Here is a 21,097-nt window from a genome sequence, read left to right as displayed (position 1 = left end):
AAAAAAAATCCATGAAGTCAAAATGTGTGGTTGCTTTGAAGCTATCTATATGATAGTGTGCTACTAAACGTTGACAAAAATCACTTTTAGCAGATGATTAAAATGATTTTTTCTTACAGGAAAACAGACCACAAATATTGATGACTCACGACGCACTACAAAGATTTTTGTCCAATCAAATGCTCCCGAGAAAGAGAATGTCCCAATTCATGGTTTGTGACTGTGACATAACTAAAGTCAATTGGCTATTTAAAAAATCTATACACGTTTTGTCAAAAAGTGTTCTTGTGGTAACATCTAAATTACCTTTTTTCCATTCACATTCACATTTAATCATTTGGCAGACGCTTTTATCCAAAGCGACTTACAAAAGAGGAAAACATAAGCGAATCATCTTAAGGAGACAGTGGTACAAAAAGTGTCATACTACAAAGTTTCACTATCATCAGAATAGTGTTCAAAACAGATTTAAGTGCAACACTTTTTTAGTGACCGGTTAAGTGCTTTTGGAAAAGATGTGTTTTTAGCCATTTTTTGAAGATAGAGAGTGAGTTAGCTTCACGGATTGAGATGGGAAGGTCATTCCACCAACGTGGTATGATGAAACTGAAAGTCCGGGAAAGTGTTTTGGTGCCTCTTTGTTTTGGTACGACAAGGTGACGTTCCTTAGCTGACCGCAGGTTTCTGGTGGGAACGTAGCTCTGCATAAATGTTTTTAGGTATGCTGGAGCAGACCCAGTGACTGTTTTATATGCCAGCATCAGGGCCTTGAATTTAGTACGTGCATGAACCGGCAGCCAGTGGAGAGAGACAAAGAGTGGTGTAACATGTGCTCTCTTAGGTTCATTAAAGACCAGACATGCTGGTGCATTCTGGGTCATTTGGAGAGGTCTAATAGCACATGCAGGAAGGCCTGCAATGAGAGCATTACAGTAGTCCAGTCTAGTTATGACAAGGGACTGAACGAGCAGTTGTGTGGCATGTACAGAGAGGAAGGGTCTTATCTTCCTGATATTGTAGAGTGTAAATGTACATGATCTTGCAGTCTTTGAAATGTGGTCTGTGAAATTTAGCTCATCATCAATGGTTACCCCTAGATTTCTGACCATTTTGGAAGGCAAAACTGTAGTTGGACCCAGCTGCACGGTGATGTTGTGCAATTCGAGTTAACATATATTATTTGAAATGACTAATTCACGTCACAACCACAATAGGGAATGCCAACAAAAGTCATTTTTAAGGGTAAGATAAAGTAGAAAGGTCCTTATCCCTCTATGGCACCGTTTTCTCTCTCCGTTTATCGTTTTCTTCACTTTGCAAGCACAACATGCATGTAAAATGGCAACATAATGGTTAATAACGAAGGGATGACTTTGAATTAAACATAAAAATGCTTTTTCTTGATCAAACTAAGTCTTGGTGGTCTTTTCTGGCATTATGGAGGTGGACTGGGTAGTGGCTGCACTTTTTTGAGAACTGCCCTCCGAAGAGTAATGTTCAGTGATTTTTCACCCATCAAGAATATAATTTAAATTTGTTAGTGAAATAATCTTCTTTTTAAACATTTAGAGTCATATTTATTATTTGCATTTTAGGAGGAATTGCTTAAATGCATTTGTAGCCTAGAAGTAACATTCTGATATATGGAATGGATATAACATGTGCTGTGATTTCACACATGCAGTCACTATAGAGAATAATGCAATTTTCATTTATTAGTTTTTTTGCATTATCCATTACTAAACAAACCTTTTTAGTATTTACTTAATATTTAAGTTTAATTTAGGTAAAATGTTACCTACCAACATTCTAATGGATTATGTCATATAATGTCTCAGGTGGTGTCTATTACACTAATAATGTTTAGTTTTTATGTATTTAGTATTCTGACATACTCAGGGGAGGCGGATGGTTCGAGGGAATTTACCCGGCGAACGGAGCCCGTCATTATCCCCAAATCGCTTCCATCACCCGTGGCGCCTGCGGGTGAAGTGGCTTTCTCTCATGACAAAAGAAGGCCGCGACCGCAATGCTCCCACGGATATGTTCTCGCACAATTTTTATTAAATCCTTGGATTTATTTTCTTCCATTGTCACATAATGTTCCCTCCAATAACATACCTATATTACTATATCAAATAACTATTTTTCTAATTTTGTTTTTTATTTTAAAAATGAGGTCCACAATATACAAAAAAACTAAAACAAATGGGGAATCACAATTTTTTAACAATGATTTAATAATGCATGCAATAGAGCAAGTAATTGCAATTTTACAGTGTGTCCCACCTAAACTTTGTAATTAAAGTACAGAAAACGGTGAACTTCATGTGATTTCATCAGGTATTAGACATTTAATGCTTTCTTTTGAAGGATAACAAATTATGCAGACCAAAAAAACACATGAAAAACAGGAAACAGCTGAAATTGATGGTTACAGGCGGTATCAAAAGAGGTCAATGTAAGATGGCTCTGCCAATACCAGGTTTAACAAGGGGTCTCTAATGAATGCTTACCCCATCCAATGAGCAGATAAATGATGAAGTGTCTATTCTCAGAGAAGATGACCATCAGCAGGGTGTGAAGGTATAGCCCTTCCACCAACAACCAGTAGAAGTTTGCCATGATGAAGTAATTGAAGATGATCAGACTGGCCTTGCAACCAATCTAAACACAGTATTAAGAAAAGAACATTGACCATTTACTGCATATCTCTGAAATGCCAAGGATTGCAGCACTAGTGTGACTAGAGCAAATGTCTATGAAGTACATTTTGGGCTTTAGGTTCTGCTGTGCAAAGGTTAGGTATAAATAATCACTTTATGAAACTTATGAAGAAAAATATGTTTAGATGACATCATGCATGCTTTAAGAAACTGGCTTAGCTCAATTGAGCCCCTCTAATGTGAAGTGTGTAATTTTTTCGATGTTAGAATACTTCCTCCCGTCCCAGTGTAATGTGTAGGGTCATTCACAGGCTGATTTCTTTCAAATTAAAGTAATCCCAAACCCATGCGATACCCATTACAGGTGAATGATGTTTTTTTTTAAGACATGTGACATCTGAGGGATCAGAGATCACATGTATTCAGAAGTGGTTTTCGTCTTGGCCTTTACGCACCGAGATTTGACCAGACTCCTTGAATCTAAACTATATTGTGCACTGTAGATGGTGAAATGCTCAAAATCCTTCCAATTTGTCTTTGGGGAACATTCTTCTCAATGTGCTGGATTATTTGCTGAAGCATCTTTTGGCAAATTGACAAGTCTTGAACAATCCTTGCTCTTGAAGGACTAGGCTGTTTTTGGAGGCTCTATATACGATGACACGATTGCCTCACCTGTTTAACATCTCCTGTTTCACATCACCTTATTTTAACTCATCAAATTGTTTTTAGTCTGAAATTGCCCCTGTCTCAACTTTTTTGGAGCGTGTTGTAATCATTGATTTGAAAGGACTGTATATTTAAAAAAGAAAATTTAATTCACAGGGTTAAACGTCATTTGATGTGTAGTTGTAGTGCTTACAATATAGCAAAGGGTAAATAAAACTTACAAATCACTACTTTTTGTTTTTATTAGTATTTTTCATACTGCCCCAACCTTTTCAGAACTGGGGTTGTATAGTCATTCATAACATTCTGTATGTTCTTGGGGTCATATCAGCATTCACTCACTCACCAGCGATGGCTGCTTTGTGCAGTCTACATTCTCATGGGAAAACAAAATGGCATCTTTGACCAGCACAGCGATAGCCCTCAGTATAAACGAGAAGAACAGATTCAGATGGATGTAGTTCCTTGTGCAGTGGAGTTTTCTGTTGAAAGGACAGCATTGTAAATAAAAATGCATGCTTTCTTAAGACAATTCAGTTTGTGATAGTGGTTATAAAGTTAAGAAAATTGCAAAGATGTGTTAAGCAACGTTCCATTCATCACATTTCCAGACAACATTTTAAATTAATACTTTGGTTCAAGCTAGATAAACACTTTCATGATAAAACAGGATGCCAAGTACAATGTTTAACCTCAGCATCAAAAGTTTAAATGATAGACTTTCAGAAGCCTGCCAAATTCAACTCCTTAATGATTACAATTCATATAAGACAGGATCGCTCAACCACACAAAGTATAGAGTAATAGAAAGCAGATACAAATATAAAGTGGCTCTTTTTATAGGGACAGATCACCCAAAAATAAAAATAAGGTAAGCATTTACTCACCCAAATGTGCTTCCAAACCTGTATGACTATCTTTCATCCGTGGAACACAAAAGCAAATGTTATGTAGAAAGTTGACCTCAGTTAACCCTAAAAAAGCAGCATCAATGTTCTTCAAATCTTCTCTTGTGTTCCACAGAACAATGAAAGTTATACAGATTTGTAATGGCATGGGGCGAGTAGATAATGACAGCATTTTAATATTTGGGTGAACTGTCCCATTAAAGGTCTGTTTCAAACCTGAATAGGAGGAGGATGGTGCTGCCGGTGATAAGTGCGATGAGAGAGAGGCTGTGTCCGAGTGTGTAAAGGGTCTTCACCACCGTGTAAAAGACAAGCTGGACAGAGAGAAGAACAGTCTATGAGAAACACTTTATTTGCAATACTGACCTTCAGTTGGTTAAGGTACCCTACATATAATCCAACTATTCTCTTTAAGAGAATAATAATCTTTTGCTCTATACTTCTGCTAATAAAAAAGGACGAACAAGTAACTAACATGTTCTTTTAGACATGTGACTTAGTATTATTTGAAGTGCCATGTGAATACCATGGTACAAGAATATGTTAATCATTCAGTACTAACATATATATATATATACACACACACATATACACACACACACAATCAATTGATCGATAGATAGCATTTACCTTGAATCTGCCTAAAGCATAAATGTAACAAAATGACTATTTGCACTAGGTGAAAATAGCATCCAACACTATGGGAACTTAGTGCAAATAGGCTCTGCCTAAATGTAACTATCGTCCATCTGCCATCCTGCTCTATAGATATCAGTGTGGTATCTGCATATTGATAATTTCGAAATTCATTCAGGTCAACTACAATTTTTTTAAAGGGTTAGTAGCACTGGTATGTTTACCCAGAGATTAAAGCATTCACAGTCCAAGTCTGACAACTTTTACACTAATCATCAAATAAAAACAACGAGTTTAATCTCTCTGGCATGTTTTAATAGTGAGGGGAAAAAATGAAGACAATCTCAACATTAATTTGTCTCACGGATTGCAGATTGCGAGGTGACTAATCACCATGGAAATGCAGAGTTTGCCAGACAGCCTGCTCGGTTGTAGAAGAGAATGATGAAGTTCAGTTTCAGACTCATCCCCTATAAACAGCATTCTTTTGGCCTGACAAACAACCTGGCACACTAGATCCACAGAGACCGCAGCACCCACTCAACAATATCACGAGCAGAAACATTCTTCATGGAGTATTTTAAACATAGCCAAAAGAGTCCATGAAAAACTCATTAACTAAGAGTGAGATGCATATTTTACAATTCTTTTGATTTATCTGTTCTTTAAGAATGTTACGGCTGTGTGTGTTTTATGCTTAGTGTTTAATGTATTGTGTATATCTGTATGTATATATAAATCTCTAAGAAGCCCTAACAGCATTTTATAGTGTAATATGCATGTATAAATCCCTAAACATTTGTAAACAAATATATTGGTCAACGTGATCTTGCTAAAGTCCTGCTACTCAGCGTTGTCTTTAAAGGGACAGTTTAGCCAAAAAAATTAATTATGTTGTCATTTAATCACCCTCATGTTGGCCTAACATCTCCTAACAACAGAATCACGGTAAGAAAATTCAACTTTTTGGGTGTACCATTTCTTAAAGATGTGTAGATTTCCAACCAAGCCTGTTATATGTCATTCATAAAACAATGTGACCCACAGGTTAACTGGGCTGTAGCAATTAAAACAAGGAGATGAAAACCAGCCTGTTTTGGATGAGATGAGTGATCTTTTTCCTTCCACGACAGAGACTTCTTTATTATTGGATGTGGTATGTGTTTTATGGGATGCCCATGGAAAAGTTCTGGAGAACTTCAGATAAAACATGACACTAATATGGCACTTGGACTTGCTATGCAAGGCCCTGGAAAGATGAGCACTATTTAGACAATGTCTCAAACTTTAAACTATAACAATAATAATAGTGTGGATCTGCAAGTTTAAAGAGTTCATAGCATACATTTTTATTATTGAATTTCTCTCACTGAAGTCCACTTATACATTAAATGTAGTTGTCTTACAAGTTATTTTGCACCTAAACAGGGATCATTTTCATGGCCATTTTCCGACCTCTCTCTAACCGAGCCATTTTATTCTGCTGTACGAACCTTGGCATCCGCGCTTATAATGGGATGTGAACAACGTTAATAAATAGCGAGTAGTTAAACTTTTGTAAATATTTGGTTCCTAACTTTTGACCTCTTAAAGGGACAGCATTTAGTCTACAACAAAACAGTCAGAAGTTATTAGATGTTGTGACAGGGCGGAGGGCGGGGCCGGGTCGTGATGCTACACACCTGGCCCCTAATCAGGATAATCAAGCCTCAGAGAGGGATAAAGGCCGACTGGAGACTGCAGTGGGACAGAGAGAGAGATTTACAGGCAGCTGTCTGACACCTTTGAGTGTCTGTCTTTTTAGTTTCAGTTCTTATTCAAATATAATTTATATTGTCAAGCCGGTTCTCGCCTCCTCCTTTCCCTTAATCCCTTTACAGAAGTTCATTTTGTTGGAGCACAAAATTGAGTGCCTCCTCTAAAGAGGTTAGGAAATGATTTAATTTAAATACAACCTTCACTTTAACATACTAAAGTTTGTGTCAAAGATAAACTAATCTCATATATCTACACATACATTATCTTTATATGGTGAACTCTAAAACACATATAATCTGTCCTGTTAAACAGGATCAATACCTCTAGGGTTAGAAGATCAATGTTCAGTTTAATTCATCAATGCTCTTGCTCTAATTTCTCTGAAATGGCCCGGGGCAGGACTTCTTTGAAGCGAAGCAGGATGTGGTCTAGAAATCAGGTTTCAGATCGGTTTGATTCAAGGTTGATCTGTGTTCCAACTAACCCCTCAGGAGGAGGAATTTTAGTAATCTTTGTTAATTTCAAAGAGAGAACTCTGCAAATATGGGAATGTGCCCTCTGCTACTGGAGAGTACCCTTCAGGAAATTGCTCTAATGTTTCATTTCCCCCCAACACAGGATCAGAATGGAAAACAAAGAACTGTCCCTTCATCGCCCAAACAAGCAACAGAGAGCCAATTGGGCACCATCCCAAACTGCACAGCTGCCAACTAATCTATGGTGGACGGTGTGCTGAACTTTGGGTGATGTTAAAAGTGCATCTACAACAATTCTGATGGAAAACATTCCAAAGGTGATAGACAAAACATGTCTTTCAAAACATTACAAAAAATTAATAATACTATTAAAAGGAAGAAATAATGAAAAACAGGATTTTCTTTTGAAATAAGATAGTTCATTGTACTGTGGACATGGGCAGGGTATGAAATACTTTTGGAAAGTTGACATGTCCTGCAATGTAACATGCAATGCTCAGTCTGCACTGTTTTTCTGTGTAAACGTGCTAGATTAATGTCTTTGACAGTTTCACCGCATCTCGCTATTTTTTCAGTGTCTGACACAAGATCGCCAGATTGTTTTTGATGCTGTGTCAGGTTAAAAAGAACATCAGCTTTTAAAAGCAAATCTCGAGACACCTGCGTTCTGTTATCTGTGCCTAGCTCTTTTTTAGCACAAAAATGTGTTTGGGATTCTGAGGGACATTATATATATATTTGTACTTTTAAAAATAAATTTGTCACACCTCAGAACCATATAAAAGTAACTAATTGAAGGCAAACATTGATAAAAATGTTTTGTCACAAACCACAATGTAAATGCTAATATATAAAAAAATAAATAAAACTAATCTCAATTTAACATAACTTCAAATGTCAAGCTCATAACTAAGAACTAAGTGCTTTGAAAATATTTTTCTTAAGAACCCATAGACTTAACATTTTAAGTTAATACCTAGTATTAGTAAATTCAGGATATGGGGAATACTCATTGGTAAAAGGGAACATACGGTATGTGGGCATTTAAATAGTTGTTAATAAGAATGCATAGTCTGTAGTATTATTTATGTTGTTTTGCATGTTGGACTCGGTTAACACCATCTCAGTTCTGTTTGTGCATGTGCAAATAAAGTACAGGTATCCAAGCATTTCTGTGGAAAAATACATTTATTTAATAGCTGACATAGAATCCGTTATAATCGTAATTTTTTAAGCTGTGGTATTGTATGACCTAAATTTGAGTCCATTAAAATTATTACGTTGAAACAACAACAGTGTACTCAGGTTTTCAGTGTAAAATAAATAATGACAAGTAACAGGACCTACAAAACTTTCCCTTATAAATTCATATAAATACCAACCAAAAATTTTGACACCTGTTCATATCAGGGGCGGACTGGCCATTGGGAGCACCGGGCATTTTCACGGTGGGGCGTTGGGTAATTTGGGCTGGCCCACTGGCAAGTACCGGCCCATCCTACAGGTGATAAAGGCGGCTGCCCTGTGCTCCAACATGGCTGCGCAGAACCCATAACATTAAAATTTTATTTAAATTTAATAAGGCCATAACAATACAATGGCTTTTATTTTGAAATCATGAATTTACTTTTAAATCGCTCAAACAGTGGTTTCAGCAAGGTTGCCGAATGCGAGTATTTATTCTGTAACTCGCATGGAGTTGATTATTTGACATAAAATTCACAATAATGGTGACAACCAAAAACAACAAGTATAAGATGAGCTTTGTGAATAATCACAAAATGACAATTAACTGCAAGTTACAACAACTACAATAACAGGAGTGTAAATAAATAATTGGCAAACAGTAAAACTATGAGCCGTACATTTATTTGCATAATTTATGCATACCACAGGGAGCTGATGTTCAGCTTGCCGAATACCTGATAAAAATGCAGAAAATAAGTCAGCAAAAATATTACTTTGTGGCTAATTGAGTCTTTGTGGCTAACTTTGTTTAAAGGATAGCAGTGCTTGTCAAAGCATTGAGCTTTTCACTTTTCTCAAGAATAATCTGGGGAAGGAATTAAAATGGTAGATATAAAGATGAAACAAACTCACATAGAGTGAAAATATCTACACTTTAAGAGGTATGTTTATTATTTCTTTCCCTTGTACTTTTATGTACATTTTAACCCAACATCTGTATCTTGGGGGAAAAAAATTTCGTACATGTTATCTGTGTGAACTATAAAGTGATTTAGTGCTTTCTCTAAAAAAATCCACTCATCACTTTTACAGTGGTTTTATGCGTTATGACAATTTTTGCAGTGGTGGAACCCATTGTCATGACTAGCAGTCAACAGAAATGTAATTTTTTCAACACAAATATCTGAAATTGGATGGGAAAATGAAATCAATGAGCCGGTGTGTTATGTGTGGGCCAGGTTTGGTGGGCCACTCTGGCCAAGAAAGTCCAGAGCCACTTTAGTCCTAGTCCGCCCCTGATTCACATACTAACATTCACAATGCAAAGCTCTCCGCCCAGGCCACTCAGCAAATGTATGGATCCTAAGCTGCACAAATGGGTCATTCAGATATCATCATTGATGTAAGAACCATGATCATATTAAAAAAAGTTCAAGTTCACATAATAACGCCTATTTAGTGATAGTGTAAACTTTGGAGGTTAGCCAAGCATAACAGTCATGAGAGGTACATATAGAAGTCTTGAATGTATAATAGCATAAACAGCTTGTAAGGGTCAGAGAGAGGGTGGATAATGGCAAGGAAATCTCAATTGCTAAATGTCCAGTAAAACTAAACAACGGTTTGTACAATTAAATTACTAGTAAATTACAGTAAACATGTTTTTAGTCCAAGAAACCTTGACTATCATTTTAACCCCTAAAAAATACACAAGTGTACAATATGTCCCTTTAAATTAAGGATTGTGTTAGTTTTCAGTGTGGAGAACAGCTGCTTATTTGCTTTTTTGTTCAATTAAGAATTTTATTGTAGTAAGAGTTAATGTAGGCCTAGAAGTGCTGCGAATCTGTTGCTCTGCTTACTGCGATTGTCACACAGGTTCAATAATGAAATTCGGTTCAAATCCAATTTACATGCTTGCTCATTTTGTTTATGTCTATAGCCAGATTTGCACCATTTCAAGGCTGCTTCAGTCACAGCATGCATCTCCTTTCATCTTGTAGCCAATCAGAGGAGACCGATGTGTCACCATGTCTATTCTGCTCCGTAGTATCACCTCAAGTAGCACTGACAACTCACGGAGCATCATAGGGCTATTAATACAGCCTCAAGAGGCATTTGCCATCACTGCTAGAGATGACATATGCCCAGAAAAACTCCAAACCAAACATTCTTGAGAGCTGAAAAGTAAAAGCATATAAAACACACAGCCCATGTGTTGACATTTTCATGGAAAAGGCACTTGAATGGAATGGGATGGCCACATAAGGCATTTCTGGAGTCAAAGAAGATTGGAGTTTTGTCTTCTTGAAGCAGGGGGAATTTCAACCATTTTCTCTTGAAAACTGTATTCTCCCTGGTGCCGTTTAATGTCATTTTGTTGTTCATCTGAAACTATATGTTCTTCTAATTTATTAAACTGTACACTTTTACACCCAAAATGCTTTCCTGAATCTTTTCTCTTGCCTAAACATAATCTGGAAATGGATTGTCCTCCCAAAAATACAAATCCATTTAATCATTTACTATCAAGTTGTTCCAAACCCATTTGACTTTCTTCCATGAAATACAAAAGGACCTGTTAAGCAGAATGTTCAATTTCAGTCACCATTCATTTTCATTTTATGGAAAAAAAGATGCAATGAAAGTGAATGGTGACTGAGGCTGTCATCCCAATATCTCCTTTTGTGTTCCACAGAAGAAAGAATGTCATATGGGTTTGGATAAGCATGGGAATGATTCAATTATAACGAATTATTCATTTTTGGGTGAACTTACCCTTCAATACTTACAGTAATAGGACACTTACTCATCATGTTAAATAAAAAGGGTTATTGCAGTACAGTACATAATATTTGCATTTGAATCCTTATTTAGCTTCCATATCAAATTCTCGATTTTCCCGCAGACGTATATTTAGGTTAGTATGGTGGGGAGGTTTTATCTGATTATGTTGGAGGCATTTTCCCTTCATCAAAACGACAGTTTCTCCATTCGTCAGCCAACATACAAACTGGGAAGCTTAAATTCCCAAACGTTCCTGTCGTTCCATGCATTCTCAAGACTCCCCACCCTTTAGCACAGATCTGCACCTTTTATTATAAAATTCAGTTAAAGGCAAGTATGCCATAAATCTTTAGGTAAAACTTGCCATGCAACAACAACAAAAAAAACTGTTTTATTCTTAAGAAATTTGTCATTCTTTTGAAAAGACATTTTCACTTAATGCAGGGTTTTCACACTTGACTATCCATGGCCTTTCATTGACCTTTTCAGTAATTTTTCAATCTTTAAAGATCATCTTGGTTCAGACTATCCATGGCCTTTCATTGACATTTTCAGTAATTTTTTAAAGATCATCTTGGTTCAGACCAATTCTTAAATGAATCATTTGGACAGATTTGTGAACAGTTACGAACCGATTCATTGAAATGAACTGACTTTGAAGTTTGACCCCACCCAAGAACAAAATCTAACAGATTAAATATTTTACAGAAGAGCATAACAAGAAAAATTTATAATCACTACTGAAATTTCCATGACATTTTAAAATGGTTATTTCCATGACTTTTCCAGGTCTATAAAACAATTAAAACATTTGTTAATAATTTTACGTTTTCCATAACTGTGGGAATCCCCTAAATGTTACACACACAAAAATACTTTGATTTTTATATTCTTCTTAAAGGATAAATAGGCTTATGGGATGTCCATTAATGCCCCTGTAACAGCAATGAAGGGAGACAGTCATAACAGGGCCACGTGTTTCAGTGGCTACAGTTTATGAATACATTTATAATGAGCCTTATTACTGTGAGCTCAGTTTCAGTTCAGTTCCATATCAATGTCACCCAGTCGTTTGGAAATCACTATTCCTATTAATCAGGGCAAGTAGCATACTACAGCCAGGCTGGCACATGGCAACTGAATTTAAAATAGTGGCAAATAGTTTTATATTTATGAACAGAAAAACAGCAGGTGGTCTTTGAGCTGTCACACATGGACAAAAACCAGATGCTCGACAATAATCTTGTTTAAAGGGATAGTTCACCCAAAAATGTAAGTTATTTCTTAGTTTACTCACACCCATGGCTTTCTTCTACAGAACACAAATTAAGAATATTTCAACTATGAAGGTCCATACAATGCAAGAGAAGGATGGCCAGAACTTTGAAGGTCCAAAAAAGGACATAAAATCAGCATTAAAGTAATCCAAAAGACTCCAGTGGTTAAATATCTTCTGAAGCAATTTGATATGTGAGGGTGAGAAACAGATGAATGTTTAAGTCCTTTTTTACTGTAAATCTACACTTTCACTTTCACATTCTGCCACCTACTGTTCGGTCTGGTCAAAGGTGGAAATTTATAATAAAAAAAAAGGACATAAATATTGATCTGATTCTCAACCACACCTATCATAGTGCATCAGAAGACATGGATTTAAACTCTGGAGTCCTTTGGATTGCTTTTATGCTTCTTTTATATACTTTTTGGAACTGAGTTCTGATCAACATTCACTTGCATTTTGTGGACCTACAAAGCTGAGATATTCTTCTAAAAATCTTCATTCGAGTTCAGCAGAAGAAAAAGTCATACACATTTGGGATGGCATGAGGTTGAGTTAATGACAATTTTCATTTTTGTGAACTATCCTTTTAAATACCATGTAACCACATAGTATAATTTACATTTATATATTTAGCGGACGCTTTTATCCAAAGTGACTTAAGTAATACGTATCGAGAGGCTGTGCTATATTTTGAATATAGTCACGACTTAAGGATGTTTTCAGGCACGAAAGACTGGATGCAATGGTTAATACATCAAATATTTAAGAACACAATAATGCGATTCATTTTAGTTTTTATAAATTTATGAAATGGCATCCTTCTGCTAAATGATTATAGTCCCAGACATAGTATATTGGGAATTTTATCACAGATGGAACAAGGTATTGACCAATCAGCATTCAGGACTGTAACCGTTTAAAATGACCCAATATGGATTGTTTGTCAAATAAATGAATGGCAACTCCTTTTCGGAATCATCTAAACTACAAATGATTCAGTTCACCCTGCTCAGGAACTTGCTTGACACTTGGCATTGGCATGGATCACTTCCCATAGAAATTCCCTCCGTTTCAGTTTAGTAGATCATGATTATTCCTCACTGACTGACCCTCTGCCCAATAGCATCCCAAAAGCACAATCACAGGATGAAACCACACATTTTATGGGCAACTGCCCATTCCTTGCAAGCACTACTAACAGAGAAAATCCACTATACTAATGAAATACAAACCGTTCCATGTTACTTTTAACATTGACATTTATAGCCCTTTTAAATTCTGCTGCTATAAAGGAACAAAGCACCTCTATGTATTCTGATTCTTTTATCATCTCTTTTTTGGCTCTCTGGCTCTCTTTTCAACTTCAAACACGTCTAAAATTATTTGTCTCCAAATTCTAGAAATATAATACTGAGAGCAATTTGGTTGAGAGCCCATCAAAATAAGCTTCTGCCAGCTGCTCTCTGTCTTTCAAACTTCTAATACTTTCAGTCACTGCATGCCTCTGTCAAACACATGCATGAACACACATGAATGCATGCACGCGCTTGCTCACACACACACACACACACACACACACACACACACACACACACACACACACATACACTTCCAAATGCATACACACAAACACCATTTCTGCCCCAAATGTAGGCCCAGCTGGCATCGATACAGGTTAGAAAGTGGCCACTAAAAGGTTCAGAGTCCTGAAGTGCCCTTTTTGTCCAGGCACAAAGATTTTTCTATCAGTGTAGCAAATGGGAGTGACAGTGCCTCTCAGATAAATTATCTTCGTTTCACGACACCATTTATGTGTACCTCCTTCAGGATGGTTAATACACTGATCATAATACTGTTTATATTGTTATGCCATGTTCACACATACAGTGATTTTATCGCTGGACGTCGCCAGGATGCTGTTCTCTTTGATCGTTGGCAGGCATTTCTACTGCTGGTCACTCTAACGTTATTGGCTGGATGCGCAACTGCCCATAGCTTTTAAAATCAATAATAAATGGGATGTATTGCTGAAAAAAATTAAATGTCTTTCTATTTTGACAAGTAGTCTTGCTGCTAAAAATATATGCATGTTTGTGTATGTCTGTATATAAACTGTAGCTGTGCATAATAAATTATATCATGAGCAAGATGAAAAATTATTATTGCTTGAATTAAAGTCTTGTCCAAGTTTTGTCCAATGTCTTCACTGCCATTAGTTGATGCAGCATCTTGTCACTGCTCATTTGCATAATGTTAAACTTTACTAAATTTTGTCCCATCGCATAGCCTACAGTTGATGCACACATCTGTTCCCAAAAGTTGCCAACTTTTTTTAAAAGCCATTGACTTTAGGTGGCTTTGTGGTTGCAGAACACTATGTGTGAATGCCCCTTTTCTGTTAAGCTATTCAATGGGGCATTGTTGCTTATTGAAACTAGTTATGCCCTTCTGAGAGTCTGGGAAAGATTTCCCAGATTTCACTTACCTTGGTTGATTTTGGATTGGACTCAAAGCAAACACTGCGGATGCTAGGATACATGTCAGACCAGCCTTGTGTAGTGCAGTTCCTTGTAATGAACCCTAAAACAAACAAAAATTAGTATATTAATACCGGTTCTTTTAATTTTTTTCTGTACACAAAATCAGTTTGATTAATTGCAGTTTGGAATAATGAATCCTAGTGAATGCCCATAGGAAAGAAAAATCACAAATCCTCAGAAAAGAACCTCCACAAGAGTTTCAGAAAAGATTGAAAAAATGTCTCGAGCTGTGCTTAGATTTGCTAATATGCAAGATATTTCACTATGATATATTTCTCATCAAATTCTTCCGAGACTAAAATCTGAGCAATGCTCTCAAATGTAATTTTATAGCTCTAACATTTTAAGACTCCTGAGGTATGAGAGTAACCATTGAGCAATATAAAAAACACCTCTGGATGTTTTGGTAATGCTTTGTTATCTACATAGAAGATCTTAGGAGAAGCTCAAAGAGACATTAAAGACAACCTATATAAAAAAAGAGCCAATCAAATGAAGTACTCAAGAATGATAAACAGAAATACTGTTTAAAATAGAGCGAAGAGTCTCCTGATAACAGTTAAGACTCTTTAGTTTGTACCTTTTTCTTAAGGTGTGATTACATTTACATTGTTATGAGTGACACATCCCAATCTAGAGTTGGGGATGAGTGACAAAAAGGTTTTGGGTTCCCTCTCCCATCCCAGCACTCAAAAATAAGTAAACTCTCTCTCTATATATAAATCTTGTTAAAGAAACAGAAAAAAGGAAGTATGAAAGGCTTCAGGAGGGGGCAAGGCCAAAACAACAAAAGTACAACTTCCTGTGTGAAGTCAAAACTTAACAAATAAAATGCAAATAGACAATATAAAAATTTACTCTAGCTCCATTAAAAGGAGATAAACACAAGAGAAAATACAAGATTAAACAAAATTGTACCGACCTCACTACAACTTCCTTGTACCATTTACAATATTATATAATTTTTAAAAATAAAATACTGCTCAACTTATAATGACAGATAACCCTCAACCTAAAGAATCAAGTTACTTCCAATTCAGCAAGAAGAAGAAGACTTCAAGAAGAAGAAAACTTCAAGAAGAAGAAGACATCAAGAAGAAGAAGACTTCAAGAAGAATGAGACACATAGGAACAAAAGCAAAGAAAGTCCAGAATTGCAACAAGGCCAAAGCCATACATCCATACATCCATGGATGTAAATTACAAATGATCACAAATAAAAATACAATTAAAATACGTCCAGGGAAATAACGACATTCCTACACACAAGATTTGTCTAGCTACATGGGCTGCACTCACTTATTATTCTTGTAAATCCACATAGCACTACTGATAATGGAATACTTTGTACATCACTGATGCATTCAGTCAAGGCTGAGCAAGGGGATGAGTGTGAACTATGCAGTGTTTCATGCACTAAATGTCTGTGTGTTTTGCTAATAGTCTCTGTATTAAACAACGGCCTCCCACACATAGCTCTACACCAGTGACCACCATTACACCTGGAGAAGAAGAGCTGACAGGCAAATACAGTCCACAACATGACCACATTCAACATTAGTAAGACAGATCTTGGTGGAGTGAACAAAACACTTTCCTTAATTAGATTATAATTGTATGTACTTAATTTACTTTTGCAAAGAGTAAAGGCATATTCATACACAAATTTGTCCCATCCCAGACATACCATATATGACTTTCATTCTTCTGCTAAACACAAAGATTTTTAGAAGAATATCTCAGCTCTGAAGGTCCATACAATGCATGTCAACAGGGTCTAAAACTTAAAAGCATATTTAAAAAAACATGTAAAGGCAGCATAAAAGTAATCAATATGACTCCTGTTAAATGCATGTCATCAGAAGCTTTTTTTACTATAAATCTCCAGTTTCAAACTGCCCACCAAAGCACTCTTCCATTGTAAGTGTTCTTCTTCTACTTTTGCCACCTACTGGACAGGGAGGAGAATTTAAAGCAAAAAAGGACTTAACGGGATCATTCTCCCAAAGAGAAAAATTCTGAAGATATGGATTTAAACACTGGATTCATATGGATTACTTTTATGTTTCCTTTATATGATTTGTGGCACTACAAATGTCACCATTCACTTGCATTGTATGGGCATACAGAGCTGAGATATTCTTCTAAAAATCTTTGTGTTAAGTCATACACATCTGGGAAGGCAAAGTGTCAATGACATTAGAATTTTCATTTTTGGATGAACTATCCCTTTCAAAATGTATCTGTTTCTCACCCACAAAAATCATATCACTTCTGGAGATTACTTTTCTGCATTTATGTGATTTTTTTGAGCTTGCATGGACTTGCAGAGCTGAGATATTCTTCTTAAAATCTTCATTTGTGTTCTGCGGAAAAAGTCAAACACATCTCGGATAAGTGTGAGTAAATGATAAATGAAATTTTCATTTATGGGTAAACTATTCCATTAAAACATACTTTCATTAGATGACTGACCTATAAAAGGCAGCAGAAACCAACATAATACAATTATTCATATCAGCACTATGTGATTGTGAAAACATTTCAAGTTAAAGTACTTCTGATGTTTTATCTAGTGCTCTATGTAACACGGGTATATCTATGTATATTTTAGAGCTGAGAGGAAAGCAGAATGAATATGTAATGGATTTTCACGGGGCCGGATATGCAGAAAGAGCATGACAGCATCGCTATAGAGCACTTCGTGAGAGAGAGAGAGAGAGAGAGAGAGAGAGAGAGAGAATGTAAACTCCCCTGACATGTATCAACATGGAGATTTATTTTTGTCCACGTACACTATGAAACAAATCGCCCCCAAATACACACCCACACAAGCTCACACACCCAGCCGAAAGAAAAGATCATACAGAACCACATGTGCACACATGCACTTAACCACACACATATAAAACCCTAACAAATGAGCAAGTCTGTACAAACAGTTTCAGGCTTTATACAGGCACAAACTAACCCATCTTTGAAAAGCTGGGCCACCTTTTTTGGCCTATTCACAGAGATCCGCTAATATACGTCATCATGTGAGCTCTTATCTTGAATTCAGATGGTCAGAACAGTAATCAAATCATGGATTTGTCAGGAAGGATAAGTGCTTTACAAGTACAATGTGGGATGGCTTTGTTGTTTCTAACTGCCATTCAGGGACACAAAAGCAATGCAGCAGAGCTTTGCACTAGCACGCATTTGACAGACAGCTACTTTCCATTCTGTGGATGGTGCATCAGTCCAAAACTTTTACTTGTAACATGACATTAGCAACTGAGACAAGGAAAAAGCTACACACAATGTAATTTTATCCGTTCTCCAGAGAGCCACTGTAGGGAATGCAGGTGTACTGTAAAAAAGTAACCTACATAAGCTTAAAAGAATAGTTCAGCCAAAATGTCATCATTTCAAGCCTGTATGGCATTTTTTTCTTCTTCTGTGGAACACAAAATTAGTTCAGTCTGGACCATTTCCGTCAAATGAATACTTGACTTGAATACTTGAATGAATACTTTATACTCTTATAAAGAATTAAAGCAATCTGTTGGTGTTGGCGGTATGGTTCTGTTCTGGGCAAACTCTCTGCCCATCCATGCAGTTATGCATGGACAGGGCAGGGAGTGCAGCAAATAAAACCCTACAGGGGTAACAGAACAGATCCAGCAGAATTATTCAACATTGTTCAGTTTTTTTAAAAACATTCTGACAGTGCAACATGGTACAATCCTTCAATACATATTGGATTAAATGGACACTTAGGGTGGTTTCACATATAGAAAGTTTTATGTGAACCAAACCCAGTTTGGTTAAAGGGAACCAGCTGCAAATTACCTCTTTCTTTTGGTGTTCACAATGTAAGTGGGCTTAAAAGAGAACCCAGTTTCTTTTTTGGTCCTCTTCACATTACTGTGGTCTCAGACCCCTAGTTGTTCACACCACATCTCCTTAAGAACTTAGACACCATTGCAGCTAGGGCTGTCAGGATTATGACATTTTGCTGACAATATCATTATTTCTTATATAGGCTTATATAGCACTTATTTAACCTTAGCGGATTTCAAAGCGCTTTACACCGTGACTCATTCACCCATTCACACACACATTTACACACCAGATGTGAGTGCTGAGTGGCAGAGCTGCCATGCAAGGCGCTAGCTTGCCGTCGGGAGCAACTTGGGGTTCAGTGTCTTGCCCAAGGACACTTTGGCATGTGGAGTCGTGTGGGCCAGGAATCTAACCGCCAACCCTGGGATTAGTGGCCAACCCGCTCGTCCACCTGAGCCACAGCCGCCCCAACAGCATCAACAGCGGTCCATCTGCCCTGCTGTCTGTCATCGAGTCGCTGAGACAGGCAAAAGCTGAATCCAGATCATCCGTTCTGATTCTGCTGGACCTTTCTGCTGCCTTTGACACAGTCAACCATCAGATCCTACTCTCCACCCTCTCTAAACTGGGTATCACTGGAACTGTGCTTGACTGGGTCAACTCTTATCTCTCAGAAAGGTCCTTTGAGGTAGCCTGGAGAGGGGAAGTATCCAAGCCACACCAGTTACTTACTGGGGTACCTCAGGGATCAGTGCTTGGGCCACTTCTCTTCTCCATATACACAACATCACTGGGACCCATCATTCAGTCACATGGTTTCTCTTACCACTGCTACGCTGATGACACGCAACTCTACTTGTCTTTCCAGCCCAACGACACCACAGTGACTGCTCAAATCGCTGCCTGTCTGGCACACATCTCAGCCTGGATGAAGGAACACCACCTTCAACTCAACCCAGCCAAGACCGAACTCCTTGTCTTTCCAGCCAACCCGGCTGTTGAACACAACATCACCGTGCAGCTGGGTCCAACTACAGTTTCGCCTTCCAAAACGGTCAGAAATCTAGGGGTAACCATTGATGATGAGCTAAATTTCACAGACCACATTTCAAAAACTGCAAGATCATGTAGATTTACACTCTACAATATCAGGAAGATAAGACCCTTCCTCTCTGTACATGCCACACAACTGCTCGTTCAGTCCCTTGTCATAACTAGACTGGACTACTGTAACGCTCTCATTGCAGGCCTTCCTGCATGTGCTATTAGACCTCTCCAAATGACCCAGAATGCACCAGCACGTCTGGTCTTTAATGAACCTAGGAGAGCACATGTTACACCACTCTTTGTCTCTCTCCACTGGCTGCCGGTTCATGCACGTATTAAATTTAAGGCCCTGTTGCTGGCATACAAAACAGTCACTGGGTCTGCTCCAGCATATCTAAAAACATTTATGCAGAGCTACGTTCCCACCAGAAACCTGCGGTCGGCTAAGGAACGTCGCCTTGTCGTACCAAAACAAAGAGGCACCAAAACACTTTCCCGGACTTTCAGTTTCATCATACCACGGTGGTGGAATGACCTTCCCAACTCAATCCGGAAAGCTAACTCACTCTCTATCTTCAAAAAACGGCTAAAAACACATCTTTTCCAAAAGCACTTAACTGGTCACTTAAAAAAAAAAAAAAATTTATTTACATTTCTTGTTGCACTTAAATCTGTTTTGTATACTATTCTGATGATAGTGAAACTTTGTAATATGGCACTTTTTGTACCACTGTCTCCCTAAGATGATTCGCTGATGTTCTTCCTCTTTTGTAAGTCGCTTTGGATAAAAGCGTCTGCCAAATGAATAAACGTAAATGTAAATGTGAATCTTAACACACTGCTCTGCTCTGAATGCAGCTGGTCTGTTCATTTGAGGTGCCCAAATAATACAAGTATTGAATATGAGACACAAAAACACATCATGATAATCATGGTCTGGGTTAGGGTTAGGGATAAATTCCCATATGTGGACAGAAAATTGTGACTGAAATATGAAGTATGTAATGCAGCTAAGTATGTCAAGCCAATATTTACTTGTGTCATAAAATGCAAAGCGAACTGGTACCTCTTTCCTTTCACATCTCACAAATCAATCGAACCACAAAAGGACCCACAAACAAACCATACTCAGACCACCTCCTGAGGTGGTCTGAATATGGTTCACTTTTGGGTACTTTTAGGGGGGTCTGAGACCACTTGGGTTGTTCACATATACGCCGTATACCGCTCCGAGAGCGCTTGGAGTGCTCAAACAAACTAGGTGTGAAAATGCCCTTAAATAACTTCAAGTACTGTGTACCAAGCTAATAAA

At 37.4% G+C, this 21,097-nt stretch overlaps 1 protein-coding gene across 1 annotated transcript in view; it reads right to left on the bottom strand.

Annotated features, from left to right (window-relative positions):
• The window catches only part of LOC127635372 (vasoactive intestinal polypeptide receptor 2-like), a 46,168-nt gene that overhangs the window by 6,466 nt on the left and 18,605 nt on the right, over nt 1–21,097 (bottom strand). Inside the window, exons 4-7 of the mRNA XM_052115363.1 lie at nt 14,856–14,950; nt 4,460–4,557; nt 3,682–3,817; nt 2,517–2,667 (exon numbers count right to left, since the gene is read on the bottom strand). Of these exons, the coding sequence (XP_051971323.1) occupies nt 2,517–2,667; nt 3,682–3,817; nt 4,460–4,557; nt 14,856–14,950 (480 nt within the window). The remainder of the gene's footprint in view (nt 1–2,516; nt 2,668–3,681; nt 3,818–4,459; nt 4,558–14,855; nt 14,951–21,097) is intronic.

Source organism: Xyrauchen texanus, chromosome 42 (assembly GCF_025860055.1).
Source record: "Xyrauchen texanus isolate HMW12.3.18 chromosome 42, RBS_HiC_50CHRs, whole genome shotgun sequence".
NCBI lineage: Eukaryota > Metazoa > Chordata > Actinopteri > Cypriniformes > Catostomidae > Xyrauchen > Xyrauchen texanus.
The sequence above is the reverse complement of the archived record's forward strand: the minus strand, read 5'-3'. Positions and strand labels throughout refer to the sequence as shown.